This window comes from Adiantum capillus-veneris, chromosome 3 (assembly GCF_014529385.1).
Source record: "Adiantum capillus-veneris isolate H3 chromosome 3, ASM1452938v2, whole genome shotgun sequence".
In the NCBI taxonomy this organism is placed as follows: Eukaryota; Viridiplantae; Streptophyta; class Polypodiopsida; order Polypodiales; family Pteridaceae; genus Adiantum; species Adiantum capillus-veneris.
In genome coordinates, this window is record NC_140933.1 from 13991075 (window position 1) to 14006068 (window position 14994).

At 46.0% G+C, this 14994-nt stretch overlaps 1 protein-coding gene across 7 annotated transcripts in view; it reads left to right on the top strand.

Moving 5' to 3' along the window:
* LOC147460531 (mechanosensitive ion channel protein 6-like) overlaps positions 1 to 14994 on the top strand; it is a 150159-nt gene that overhangs the window by 80420 nt on the left and 54745 nt on the right. For 3 of the 7 annotated variants that reach the window (XR_015187447.1, XR_015187450.1, XR_015187451.1), the window contains 2 exons: positions 2718 to 5182; positions 5288 to 5426. Coding sequence is in view for 2 of the 7 variants with exons in the window: in XM_086507894.1 (XP_086364020.1) it covers positions 2718 to 2994; positions 5288 to 5434 (424 nt within the window). In the remaining 5 variants the exon portion in view is untranslated. Of the gene's footprint in view, positions 1 to 2717; positions 5183 to 5287; positions 5635 to 14994 lie in introns of those variants that run through there. The other 4 variants (XR_015187449.1, XR_015187448.1, XM_086507894.1 and 1 more) reach the window with 3 other exon arrangements.

Genomic DNA, 14994 nt, shown 5'->3' on the forward strand with positions numbered 1-14994 from the left:
GCGGCGTCGTCTTCACCACTAAAATCTACAGCAGCCCATCCTTCTTGCTACTGCTGGCCTTTTTTTGGTGCTTTATGGACAAGACCAATGCTAAAGAATTGTGGGAGTCTTTTATGCTCTGCATGGATGGTAAGAGTGCTTCGAACAAAGTGTTTTTGACGAAGAAGCTTATGCATCTCAACATGAAAGAAGGTAGCAGCGTCAGCTCACACATGAACGAGTTTAACAGTGTGTTTACTCGAAGCGACTTAATTTCGATGATGAAATGAAAGCCATTTTCTTGCTATGTCCTTTGCTTGCATCATGGGATCCATTTAACAATGCCATTTGTAACTCTGCCTGAAAAGGCAAGCTTGACTTCAGTGATGTTACTAGTGCTTTGCTCACAGAAGGGATTCGACGTCAGTCTCTTGACACTAGTGGGCATGGTGATGCGTATATGGCTAGCGGTAGCAGCTAGAGAAACAATCCAAGGCAAAGAGTTCGTAGTTGCAGTCGCAGTCAATCTCAAGATCGCAAGAATGCACATAGCAAGAGCCGTGGATGTGACACGAGGAACGTTAAGTGCTACCATTGTCACAAGAAAGGACACATGATAAAGGATTGTCGTTTGGTGCAAAGAGAGAAGGGTAAAGCCATTGTCATAAGTTTTGCACCTCCTAAGAGCAATGTGAAGATAGAGGAGTTGAATGTCGTTGAGTCTCCACATGGAGTTGTTGTCCCGGACGTGCCGCAACCGTCATATGTAGTAGTCTTCACTTTTGATTTGAGTCCAGAGGCGACGTTAGCTCTTGATGAATGCTATGTGTATGATTGGATTATTGACTCAAGTGTCACTTTTCATGTTACTCCTCACAAGGAGTGGTTCTCCCGTTATGCTTCTACACATGGTTCACTTAAGCTGGGTGATTCTTATCAGCTCGAGATATGTGGTGTAGGAGATGTGAAATTGCGTATGCGCAACGGTACTGAGTTCATGCTGCGAGGTGTTAATGTGGCAAAGCTAACCAAGAGCTTGGTTTCAACAGGACAACTTGATGATCTTGGATACACTAGAGAGTTTGGTAATGGTTCTCTGGATTTTCAGAAAAGGTAACTTGGTCATGCTCAGAGGCCAAAAGTCTCGCTCATTATATTCTTTGTATATCTCTTCTGTGAAAGAGAATTCTATGTAAGTAGCCGAGCTACCTTCTACTAAGTTGTTGCATAGCCGGCTTGGTCATATGAGTCAAAAGGGAATGAAGCTATTCTGATTTTAGTTTGTGTGAGCATTGCATATACGGAAAACAGATGAAGATTACCGCATTGCCATTGGACGCGTTGCGCATTGACAAAGGGGAGAGGTACGTCTCCACTGAGTTTAAAGACTTTTGTAGCAAACGAGGCATTAGGAGGCCGTTCACTATGCGGTACACACCTGCTTAGGATGGGGTTGTTGAGCGCATGAATACGCTATTCAAAAAAGAGTCACTTCCATGCTATCTATGGCGAATTTACCTCAAAAGTTTTAGGGAGAAGCTGTTATGATAGCGGTGCATATAATCAATAGGTCACCTAGTACACCATTGAACCAGAAGATTCTGCAAGAGATGTGGATGGCAAGAAGCCTAATTATGACATATTATGTGTGTTTGGGTGTGAGGTATTCTCACATGTGCCTAAAGAGCTTAGAAAGAAGCTGGACCTCAAGTCACACAAATGCATCTTCATGGGCTATGGTACAGATGGAGAGATGGGTTATCGTCTGTGGTACCCAGAGAGTCATTCGCAGCTCACAGGTGATCTTTAATGAATCAAAGATGCAGAGACAGCCTATACAAGAGGTTGAGTATCACATAGTAAGATTCAAGGACGTAACCTCTAGTCGACTTACGCAAACAGCTCATTCCACTAGCAATGTACCTCCCGCTAGTAGTGATGCTCCTAAGAGAACAGAGTCTAGCAGTCAGGTAGTGAGGAGAAATACTTGTGCCCTTGAGCGGTTTCAGCCACAATGGACATACACAGATCTGGAGGTTGATATCAACCCATGCAATCAGCTTGAAAGGACGTATTGCAAATTTTCCACTGAGAATTTAGCAATACTTGGATACTCTAAAGTCTGATCTTCTCTGTGGACATAGTAGCCTGCTGAATGTCAACAAATCAAGGCTATAACGTTTAAACATCACATTGCTTAAATCACATAGGTGTTGAAACTTGATGTTTGGTGAACACTTGGGAGCCTTGAGTATGTACGGTCCTGTGTGTTCTTGGTAACGACCTTGCAGCAAAGGCTAGATTGACACCTGCCTTATCAACTCTCCTGATACTTGAGAGACAGGGAATGTCCACCACTGGATGAGTTGAGGGTCTACAAGGTGATGCTCCTGCTGAACAGTGCAACATAAGGGACTGATTTGCAGCATAGACACTAACAGATATCAGAGCGAATCATGAATCACAGAGGCAGTTCCAAGCATTCGCCTTAAAATTGTTTCCAATCCAACGCTGTTTGGTGTATGATTGTTTTGCCATCAAATAAACCGGACACACACAAAAAGCACTCAAAATACAAGCATCATTAGAAAAGATAAGAGGGAGCTTACATGGTGGTGCATATAGTTGTAGGCTGACCTTTCAGCATCTCATCAAAAAAGGCTTCTAAATCATGTAGAATATCTCAACGGCATGTTGCACAAAGATATTGTGTAAAGACATGTTTCTGTGTGCTACAGGCCCGCAAATGAGAAGGTGTACTTCCCCAACTCGTTGCTGAGCATGAAGGCCATCTCCAACTACTATAGGAGTCCGGACCAGGGTGATGCCATTGAGTTCCAGATAGTCATGAGCACACCTGTGGAGAAGCTGGGCATTCTCAAGGAACGCATCCAGCGCTACATTGACAGCTTGCCCCACTTTTGGTATCCCGAATTCCGCATCATCTGCGACAAAATTATAGACTCCAACAAGATGAACATGAACATCTGGATGCGCCACCGCCTGAACTTCCAGGTAATAGCTCTTCCTTCTTCAAAAATCTCACTTTTATGTTGTACACATAAATCCATCATTTATCAAATTTTCAAGCAACCGATAATATATAAACCGATGGGCCGACCCATTGGCATAGCTTCAATCTACCTTTTGAGTCTAGACTAGTGAGCCGATACACTGGCTAGTGGACCATCAATGTATTGCCGTGGAGAGGGAGTGGTGGTCAGTTTCCTGCCTTGGCTTTTGATCCATCATAGGGCACTTATCTTATTCGTGGAAATATTTTGCTTCGATATATACAGGTGTGATAGCTACCATACAGATCTATCAAATGTGTCGAGTTTAGCCTCTTTTTACAGCACATGCTCACCTCCATGCACTATTGAGCCCCTACAACTCCTTTGTATCTGATTGGTCTTAGGTCAGGAGCTGTGAGTGTTGCCCGCCAGGCGCATGTAAACCTCCCTGAGCCGCCACTCCCAAAGATAAGGCCATTCACTGCTTATAACTTTGGGGCCAACTCTTGTGGTGGGCATCTACCTGTCCAGCCTGCAACATCTACCTACATGGTGACCTATCCCTTAACACCTCTTACAAATTCTCAAAGCCCCCGACTTGTTCAGTTCTGGGAAGGACTTCTCGGGAGTGATTGTAGATGAAAGGTCAGTATTCAATCTGATGCCCTAGTTTACTTGGGACTACAACCTACTAAGCCGGCAACCTTCATGAATCACTGTGACGCTGGCTAACCAGAAGATGATGCACCCTTGGGGGTTGTAGAGATGGTTCTTCTCTAGATTCAAGACTTCACTTCCTGCTTGACTTTGTGGTGATCTGACCTCCGGGCAGTTTTCCCTTACTGATTGGTTGGCTCTAGTTGGGGCACATGGGCCCTACATAATTGGGGAAATGATGCTATATGGAGATCGGCACCTGGATCTTTGATGCACCTCCGTAGTCTAGACTCTATCAAACTAGAAAGCGGGGTGGACCCTATCGTCATAACAGTTTTTTGTGTATCAAATCTTCTCCAGCTCAATACCACTTTTCAAAGGAACCCACCATCTGAATAAGCACCAACACAATAGTATGGAACTGAGTAGGCAAAATGCAGGTCTCATAGAGCAGTTTGTAGTGCTCGTGAGTCATGATGAGGAGCGACTGCAAATGGTAAGGAATAATGGAGACAAAAAAGGATGACTACCCTCAAAGAAACTGTTGCTATGCATCAAGAAGAGCATCATCAACTTCAATAAGGCAAGTGGGAACACCTCTCCTGATGTCAAAAAGCTGACAAAGAAAGTCTTCATCAAGATATGGTGCTTGAGAACCATTCCAACAGAGAAGAGGCTGGCCCTTGCTTCCAGCGATCCCAGTTATTATATGTCCTCTCACCCAATTGTCTGGGATGCCACTCTTGCTCTTTTAAATTTCTCTCTTCACCCAGAGGCATCTGCAAGCCACAGCTGTGGAATCTGACCCCTCAAGAAAGCAGATATCGCCTGGTCCACATCAGAGAAAAGAAACAAACATGTGGCCAAGGGGAAAACTCGGCGATTGTCAACAATCTTTGTTCTCTCACCCCGGGGATCTGTTTCTCTCTAAAAGCAAGTCATTTTCTCTGTCTAAAACATAGAGAAGACACTCTCTCTCTCTCTCTCCCTCTCTCTCCCAGACTTGGTACTAGACTCATCATTGTAATCAGTTGGTCTCATAGGTCATTTTGGCCTTTTGTAGACGTTAATATATCATTTCATTTCATTTCATTTCTTTTTCTCTCTCTCTCTCTCTCTAATCGATTCATTCTGTTTTCCCATGCGGGAACTTCAACTTATGCCAGATTTTTATGACTTAAAAAAAGAACGCAATTGAGGGCACTCAAAGCAGAAGTTCAGTTTAGGGCCACTGATCTCTCTCATGCAGTAGCATCTCTCTCCACCATCTCTCTCTCTCTCTCTCTCTCTCTCTCTCTCTCTCTCTCTAGTAGTGTCTCTGTTTAGTTAGTTTCTTTTTTTCTTGTTATCCAGACCTTGTATCAGATTCACCATGATATAACTCTCTGGTCTCATGGGTCAAATATGGCCTTTAGAAGACTTTAATATAACATTTATTTCTCTCTCTCTCTCTCTCTCTCTCTCTCTCTCTCTCTTTATTGTCTCGATCACTTCATTTTGCAGTATCGACCATTCAAATGTGGCACATTATGGTAGTACAAGCAATCCCTTGTTATCCATTTAGGCACTAATTGTGCTGTTTCTTGCCATGTATGAGTTTGATTTATGGTGCCCTCATAGTGGCTAAATTTTGTCAGGATGTAGGCGAAAGATTTCAAAGAAGAAGTAACATGTTGATGTACTTGAAACAACAACTAGAAGACCTTGGCATAGGTTATCATCTACCAGGACAGCAAATTACAGTCATGGGGCTTCCTTTTCTCCCATCACCTTCTTTGGCATAGAATCTACATATCTCAAACATTACGTTCTTCTCTTCCAACATACTCGAATTGGCGAGTGACTGCCAACCAACAATTTTGGTCTCTTCAAGGAGCTTGTGTGAAGGTAAAAGAAAAAGTGTATTATAAAGCATAGAGTTATCTGGGCACTGAGTGTGCATAGGCTGTAGTATCTCTTGTATAGTTTGTACCATATTATCCCAGTATGAGATAGCAAAGTCTTCACTTCCTTTACAATGTGAATGTGTATTCGAATGGTTTTCACAGTAATAAGGTTCAGAAGAAGTTAAATACATTGCAATATTGATTGGATCTAAACTTCATTCTGTCACAAGTAAAATCTCCATAAAATTGTAACGGTTTGTACATTGAACGTCTACATTTATTGTAATCAAACAATGGTCACATTTTCGCCCAGCCCAAAAAATTGTCTATAATACCCAAAACATGACTGAGAGAAAACAACAAAGCAAGGATCTGATCACTCTATGAATGCTAGAAGTGGGGCATCAAGCCCGTAAATCATCCAAACAAGCAAGCATCGATCCTTGAATACAGCAAGCAATGGTGCAACCTGTGTCTCGTCTTATATATGTATGTATGTATCATATATGTACATATATATGCTGGACCCTTTGGTGCTCATGACAGCTCCTACAAGATGCGGTTGGCTTTGGCCATGAAGAGGAAAATCACCGAGAAGGGAGCGCATAGGTTTTTGGCATGGCTTATGACAGTTTTGGGGGAGCTTGAAAAACGGGTTGCCACATCATCAAGGAAGCACACGGTAATAAAAGAAAATTGTTGCACCATATAATCGAAGATGGGAGCCTATGAAAGGGGAGGCTTCCACGCCTAGTCACTTGGAATTTCTTCTGTCTCTCTCCTGGGTACTCCTCAGAGGTATGGATGGGAAGTAAACTCAGAGCTAGAGTAGAAAATCAAAGGGCACTCTTTAGGAAGAGAAAAAAAATGGGCATTCAAAAGGTTGTGGCAGGCTACAATGTCACAGGACATGGACATTAGTTACAAATTCTTACAATTGACTTTGGACAACGGTTACAGTTGGCCTTGGGTTCACAATCAGTGGACTCTCACTTGGGCAGTGATCCTAGTCGTCCATGACCCATGGCAGACAGAGGGAGTGGTGGTCTAGAGGACATCTTGGCCAACTCATCGCCACCATAGTTCAAAGATAGGCGTAGCTATGTTGTCCGAGATATTTGGGTTAGACGTTGATTGCCCTCTAGTTTTATATATATACTCAATTGGTTGTTGGGAAGGGTTATGCGTCGTATGAAACATTTAAGTCTAGAGCGCGTGTTTTTAGTCTAGCACTTGCATACTTGCGCTCTCCTTGCATAGTTGGTGCCTCGATGCCCCCATTGTACCTCTGAGTCTTGGGCTTGTTGGTTCTTTGAGTATAGGCCAGCTTCCATATGGGTTTGGAGTCTGTTGTTGCGTCATTTAGAGCATAGTCTTGCTTCATTTCATATTGCTCTACAATGTTCCTTTTGTGTTTGCATTGAGATTCTTGCATATTGCACTGAGGAGCACTTACAGTAGAGAGCACGATATAGATTTGTTGCTACACGTGCTCTCATTTTTGGCACGCCTTGTGGGACCTCAACTAAAGTCTCACTCCGTTGCTAAGCTTACATGGTCGACGAGCTAGCTGGTATAGTCTCTCGCCTTGGTATATCTATTGCTCTAGATTGGTCTGGTCTAGTGAGACTCTGACCCCGAGAAACCCTAGGAACGGGGGTCGCGCCTCATGCCAGCCTATCGAGTGAGCAACACCGTGGAGTGCAATGTCGAGAAAGGTACGTCTACCTCAGATACGGCTAGGCACAGCTACAAAACAGTCCTCACTCCCTAATCTACTCATGGGAGATACTAGAGCTACCACCGAACAGGAAATTGAATCCTAACACCCCCTCTCAGCTCCTGAACGGGAACCAAGTCCAAGGGAGCTGGCATGAGAGGATAACGTATCACAAACTGATAACGTGGCAACTTCTGCTGACGTGGACAAGGGTGTACGGAATTCCGCAGTTCATGGTGACTGGCTGACGTGGCAACAGTATGGAACTCCGTGATTTGTGTTGACTTGTTGACGTGGCAGAATGTGCGGACTTTTACGTTTTACGTTGGCTGCTGATGTGGCCTAGGTGTACGGATTTCCGCAATTGGCGCTGGCTGCTTTTATTGGACAGATTTTTGACCATTTGCTTTTGGGATCCTAATGCTTTTGGGGCTCTGCTTTTAGCAACCCTTGTAATCTTTATAAGTGACCCAAGGGGGCCCACTTCTCAGAGTATATGGACGTAGGTCTGAGAGGGAGCACCCGGGGGAAGTGTACTTTGCTCAAAGATTAATATAAAAGAAATACCGAAAGGGATGCCAGTATTTGGGGCCAATATCTCTTGGCACGGAACTACGCCGGGCCCTGTCGACTCTCTCTCTGAAATTGTGGATTGTTTTAAGTGAATCTTTGCTATGTCACGACAGTATCTTGAATTGGGGTGTCCAAGTTTGTTACACTGGTATCAAAGCACATAAAGATTCTTCTTCTACGGAGGATCCAATCCTTTTTGCAGCACACAGTTTTTTGTGAAAGAATCTTCGTGACTCGACCCCTGACTTATTAGGCACTCCCACCCTTTATACATTACGCTTCCGTCGTCGTCGCTCTGCCTTACAAGGCATAAAGCCATAAAGAATCCCAGATAACACATGGGTTTTCTCGGAGGATTTGACAAAGATAACACTCGAGGGGGGGGGGGGGGGGGGGGGGGGGGGGCAAAAGAAAAGTTGAAATCCGGCACTAGAACTGAAGAAAAGAATGAAGAATTGGACAGATTCTTGGTACGGAGTACAACCATCAGCTGCAGGTTGACACATCTGTGAAAAGATTGATCCAGTACTCTATAGACCCGAGACTTGCGAAACACCTGAAGAATTACCCGATTGATAAGATTTACCGAGTTGGCGTGTGGTCATTGCTTCTCCTCTCAAGTCGAGAGGAAAGCCGAAAGGACGGACGAGTGTAGAAAAGCGAAACCTGTACTCGCAGAAAGAGATGGACAAGAACTCTTGAAAAGAAGATGAACCAAAGGACCACTGGAAGATAAACTTGAGAGTTACACAGAGCAGTGACCGAGTGTAGAAGAAAAGGAAAGATGAAAGCAGAAGTGGTATCACATTGCGTGGGGACCAACTCGAATCAGAGGAACGAAAGCACAAAACTTTTCCGCACATGGGGCAAAGTGAAAGATCAGGAAGCCCTCATTTCTTTGATGGAGGAGCCAAGGCCAACTTCTTTTCACTTGAATTGGCGGCTCGCCTTGGAATTACGCCCGACAGGTTGAGGCCACAAGCGAAGGCAGTTCTAGCGGCACCTGGATGAGATGTTGCCATTACGTCGATCATTGGCAAACTTCGTTTGCAATGTCAGGGGTGTGTAGGGCACGAGGACTTTTATATCATGCCTTTGGAAGGGTTTGACGTTCTCAGAGGAATCCTTTGGTACCACAAGAACAACGCCATGGTTGACTATCGGGCTAAGAACGCGACTTTGACAAATGAAGGGCAAAGAGGTTGTACTTGATGAAATCCGGTTTTCTTTACTCGATTTTCTTGAAAGAACTGAATGATGATTGAAGGTCGAATATGTTTGACCTCGAAAAGGAACGACAAGATTTTGTGCAATAGAGCCTGATTGTTTCTCTGAAGACCTACCAAGCGAGTTGCCTCCTTCACGTCCTGAAGATCACATGATTGATTCTGGGTAGTACACCACCGAACCGGCCACCTTACAGAGTTAGCCGAGGCCAAAATAAAGAAACAATGAACCAAAATAGATTTCCACATTACGAGGATCGATGATATACTCGACACACTTCAGAATTCTACTTGCCAAATTGATATGAAGAGTGGTTATCATCAAATCTGAATTGCTCCTGGACGTCTACATACAAGACGGCTTTCAAGACGACTTTTGGGATTTTCAGAGAGTTTTATGGCAGGAGTACAGATGGACCCGGCCAAAATTAAGACTATCCGCGGTTGGCTTGACTTGAAGAATGTTCCTAAAGTTAGAAGCTTTTTGGGCTTGTGTTCTTACTACCGGCGGTTCATTGGCAATTTTACAGAGGTAGCTTCCCCTTTGCACTTATTGATTTAGAAAGGAGTCCTTTTCTCGTGGGGACCGACAGAGATGATTGCCTTTGAGACACTTAAATAAAAACTGATTAGTGGACCAGTCTTGGCTTTGCCAGACTTGCAAAATCCATTCGAAGTTTATTGTGATGCTTGTGGTCGTAGTCTTGGAGCGGTCTTGATGCAAGAAGGCCATGTGATTGCTTATGAAAGCAGAATGTTTTCAAGGCCATAATTGATAGCACAGAATTATGAGAAAGAGCTATTGGCAGTGATCCATGCTCTTACACAGTGGCGACAATATCTACTCACAGGCGATTTCACGGTGTTTATTGATCAATAGAGTCTACGCTACTTTTTGTTACAGAAGCAGTTTTCAGAAAGCAGATGCGGTGGGCTAACATCTTGTCACCGCTTCACTTCCAGATTGTCCATGTTCACGGACAGAAAAACTTAGTGGCAGATGCATTGTCTCAGAAGCCCCTCGTCTTGGCTATTTCCGCGATCCATTATAGAAGCTTCAAGGATATGGTTGACTAGTACGCCACCGATATTGATTTTTTCGATGTTTTTTTTTCCTCGGACACAGAATGGGCAGATAATGCCAAGATATTCCATACGGGATGGCTACTTGATGAAGAAAACAATGTTGTGTGTTACACAGCCGTTGAGGGATAAGGTTTTGATTCAGTATCATTATCCACCTTTTACGGCTCACCGCGGCATTGACACCACCTTGAAAGGTGTAGAACGTTATTTCTTTTGGCCAAGACTCAAGAAGGATGTGGACAACTTTGTTCGCAGTTGTTTAGTATGCCAGAAGGTCAAGTTTGACATGCATAAGGCACATGGATTAGTACAGCCTTTACCCATTCCCACCAGCCCTGGGAAAGTATTGCAATGGATTTCATCTTTGATCTCTCAAAGACACAAAGTGGGCACGATGGCATTTGGATTGTCATTGACAGATTCAGCAAGCAAGCTCACTTCATTCCAATGAAGAAAACAGTCAAGCCAGACCATTTAGCGAGACTGTTCATTGCACATATATTTTGATTACATGGCATGCCTGAGACAATAGTCTCCGGCAGATGTCGCCGATTCACGAGTTTGTTTTGGAGGGCTATTTGGGAGAATATTGGCACGCGCTTGCAGTTCTCGCCATCATTTCACCCGCAGAAAGATGGGCAATCTGAGATTGCAAAATCGTTTGTTTTGGATATATCAAAGTCTTACATCTCTGATCAAAAAGATTGTAGCGTGGATAGTGTGTCGTGCTCGCTACAGTGGGTGCTCCTTAGTGCAATGTGCGTGATATCTCACTCAAACAGATTGAAAACAAAGGAACAATAGATAACAACTGATCACACAGAGACACTGCAGCAGACCAGAACATAGGACTCGGCTATCTCAAAGAACCGATACAGGCTCTGGCATAGCAATACACTCAGTTCCAGCCCAGGACCCAAAGGTACAATGGGCGTGTCGAGGCTCACTGTGCAGGGATGTGTAGACGTGCTGTGTGTCTAGACTAGCTACTCTAGACGACGATGTTGGACCATATATGAAGAAGATGACAATCTTGACCCAACAGATACTACTCACATGTTGTAGCGCGGATAGTGTGTCGTGCTCTCTACAGTGGGTGCTCCTCAGTGCAATGTGCGGACAATCTCACTCAAAACAGACTGGAAACAAAGGAACAATAGACAACAACTGACGTCACAGAGACACAATAGCAACAGACCACAACATATGACTCGACTATCTCAAAGAACTGATATAGACTCTGGCATGGCAGCACACTCAGCTCCAGCCCAGGACTCACAGGTACAATGGGGTGTTGAGGCTCAAATGTGCAGGGATGGTGAAGACGTGTTATGTGTATAGACTCTATGCTCTAGACGACGACGTTGGACCAGATATGAAGAAGATGATCCGATGACCCAACAACTACTACTCATATGTACAACCATAAAGAACCACCAACGGCTCATAAATGTCAGCCATCTAAATCTATCCCCAAATTGAGTGGTGGTGACCTGACCAAGATGTCAACTAGACCACCGTCCGTATCCTTGCTGCCACGTGTCACTGCCCAGCCAAGAGCGTCCGTCCAATGTGAACCAGCCTAGACCAACTATACTAACTATGTGTCTTGTGAGAGTGACACTGAAGCCTGCTACTACAGGTTGCCCGCCACAAGATCGCTCACCATCTCGGTGAGAGGAAATAGTCTTGGTGAGAGGAAATACTGAAAAACTAGGAAATAAAACCACTTCTTGAAGCAGGTGCTAGCCCCAACCATGCAAGAAATGATTGCAGCTGGCAAGAGAATTCACACGTGGAGGAGGAGGTTTCTCTGCTCGAACACAGGATGTCGGATTCTTATGCAAAGATGATAACAGTTCATGAGAATTCTAGGAAGTTCCAAGTAGAGTATGAAGAGCTGCACCAGCCTCTTGGTACTTCTCGAGCTGAAAACCAAAGAAGTGTAGTTGCTCTGAAGGAGGATATGCGAGGCTTCTGAAGGAGTTGCAGAGGCGAGTCATAGTTGTTGAGGAAGAGAATGAAGGGTTCAAGAAGCAGATTGAAATGCAGACTTTGAAAGTTCAAGAGATTGAACAACAAGCAATGAAGGTAGCTCCTTGTCGAGGATTCTTGGGTTGCAAAGGGAGCTTGAGGCTACTGAAGGCAACAATGCGGATCAGCGGGGTGGGGGAAGATGAGGCTGAGGCTGGGAGGGGTGGGGAGGGCTAGATAGGGGCGAGGGGTTGGGTAGGGGCGAGGGCAAGAGAGAGGGTGGGTAGGGACGAGTAGGGGTGATTAGGGGGTAGGTAGGGGCGAGAGTGTGAGGGGGTTGGGTAGGGGCGAGTTGGGAGAGAGGGGTGGGTAGGGGCGAGTAGGGGGTGAGTAGGGGCGAGAGTGTAAGAGGGTGGGTAGGGGCGAGTTGGGAGAGGGGTGTAGGGACGAGTTGGGGGTGGGGGAGGGGCGAGTTGGGAGAGAGGGGGGACGAGTTGGGAGGGGTGGGGCGAGAGGGTGTGAGGGGGTGGGGACGAGTTGGGTGGGGTTGGGGGGGGGGGGGGGGGGGGGCGGGGGGGGGACGAATTTGGGAGGGGGTAGGGAGACAAATTGGGGAGGGGGAGGGGACGAATTTGCAGGGGGTAGGGGGACGAATTGGGGAGGGGGAGGGACTAGTTTGGGAGGGGAAGGGGCGAGTTTGGGAGGGTTGGGCAAGTTGGGGAGGGGAAGGGGGACTAGTTGGGGAGGGGGAGGGTAGGGTAGGGCTGAGGGGATAGGGGCGAGGAGGGAGCCGAAAACTATAATGAGTAGGGAAATTATCAAGCAGGGCAGGCTCTGTGAAGGGCGTTCGCTAGACACAGATGATAGCTTTGTTCTGGTGAGAAGCAGACACCAATGGGGCTGATGTTTGAGGGGGGTGAACTCCTGTAGAGGAGATTCCTTCCTATTTCTATGATTCTGCATAGGCTCATCAAATTCAAAGACTTTCACCAAGGGCGTATCAAGAGCAGCTTCTACGACCTTCAATCTTTGAGCTGTCTCAGGTGGCTCATTAGGTTTAGTTACTGTGGAAACATTGGAAGAGAGTGTACCTCTAGGCAAGGAGTGAATAGAGACTCCATAACAGGGCATAGATTTGGTAGCTTCCAACCACTCCAACAAATCTTCATCTGACCCTTCAGGTGTAGTAGGCTGCTCTTGTTCAGGGTTGGTTTCCATCGACAAAGAAACTTGCTGCACCACGGGATCCATACCTCCTTCTAAGAGAATGGGTTGCATCGGGGAGCCAGAAGTATGTATCCACAATGCATCGTTTCCCCAATCATGAAGTGCTTTAGTGTGTCGCAGCCATGGTCTTCCAATGAGCAAGGGGAATCTGCCCTCAACCTAAGGAAGACGAACCACAACAAAATCCAAGTTAAAAGTAAAGTCTTGTACCTGCAGAGGCACATTGTCCACTATGCCCACTGGGTAGACTCACAACGATGCGTCCTCCAGTCTCCTGCTCAAACCAACTCTGCGCATCTCTGTGAAGATCCATCTAGTCGAAGGTTGCCAGGGGCCTCCTGCCTGAGGCACCCTAGCACGAAGCCGCTGTAGCAAGAACTTCTTCCAGGGCTACTCACCTGGAAGAAGTCCTCTGACGATGAACTTCCCAAGAAGGGCTCTGACGATGAACTTCCCAAGAAGGGCTCTGCTCTGTTGTGCTCGGTCAATGATCCCAAGCCCTCCCTGTGAACAAGGAAGAGTGATGACCTGCCAAGCCACTTTGGCTCGGGCTATCTGAGTGTCACGTCTTGACCAAAGGAAGTTCCTGATCAGCCTCTCTACCTGGCTGATATAAGAACTCGAGAAGATCCAACAAGAAGTGATGTACCACATAGTCGCCAACAACACCTGGTTGGCCACTACTACTCTGCCAGCCAAAGAAAGTCGTGCTGAGCTCCAATGTAACAGCTTTCTCCCGATCAACAGGAGAAGGGAGCAATCTGCTGCTCGAGAGACAAGTCCAAACCAACCTGACAGCTCAAGTACCGAACTGCAGTCCTTGGGGGAATCCACCTAAAACCCTCTCTTGGCATCCAATCGGGTACAGGAGCACTACCAACCGAGAAAGCCACAATCTTTCTCTAGTTGATCAGTGCCCCCGATGCGCAACAAAAGGTCTCCAGAGCCTGCTCACACTTGTGAAGGTTGGCCTCCTGGCCATCTAAGTACAAGGCCGAGTTGTCGGCAAACTCAGCGTCCAGAAGCTCATGTCCCCGAATAGGGAGTGCTAAGCCCCGTAGACCAACTTGTTGCGACACCAAAAACCTGCTCATCACCTCCGCATAGAACAGAAAGAGGAAGGGGGCAAGAGGACATTCTTGTCTGACCGAACGTGTGAGCATAACGCGATCACCTCTACCTCCTGCCAAAAGTACCTGACTGTGAGCCTATCTGTACAAAGCTAACACCCCTCTGATCCAAGCATCTGAGAAGCCCATCCTGCGTAAAGTGCCCTCTAGAAAGTTCCAATCAACTCTATCGTATGCCTTCTCAAAATCGAGAAGAAGAATCACTAGGTCCTCACCACGGAGCCGTGCCAGGGCAGAAGCCTCCCAAAAAGTAAAGATGTTGTCAAGGATACTGCGTTCCTTGACAAAACCTGTCTGAGTCCCATGTATAAGGCTCTCTAGAAGTGGATGAATCCTCAAACTCAGAGCCTTGGCAAGAACTTTGTAGGCTGAGTTGAGGATGGTGATGGGGCGCCACTGTCGAATCTCATCCAAGGAGCCACCCTCCTTGGGAATGAGGTAGATCAGGCCCTCACTCATGTTGTCAGGCATCACTCTTGTGTGCAAAATGTACTGAAAAGCACTGTAGAGATCTGGGCCAAG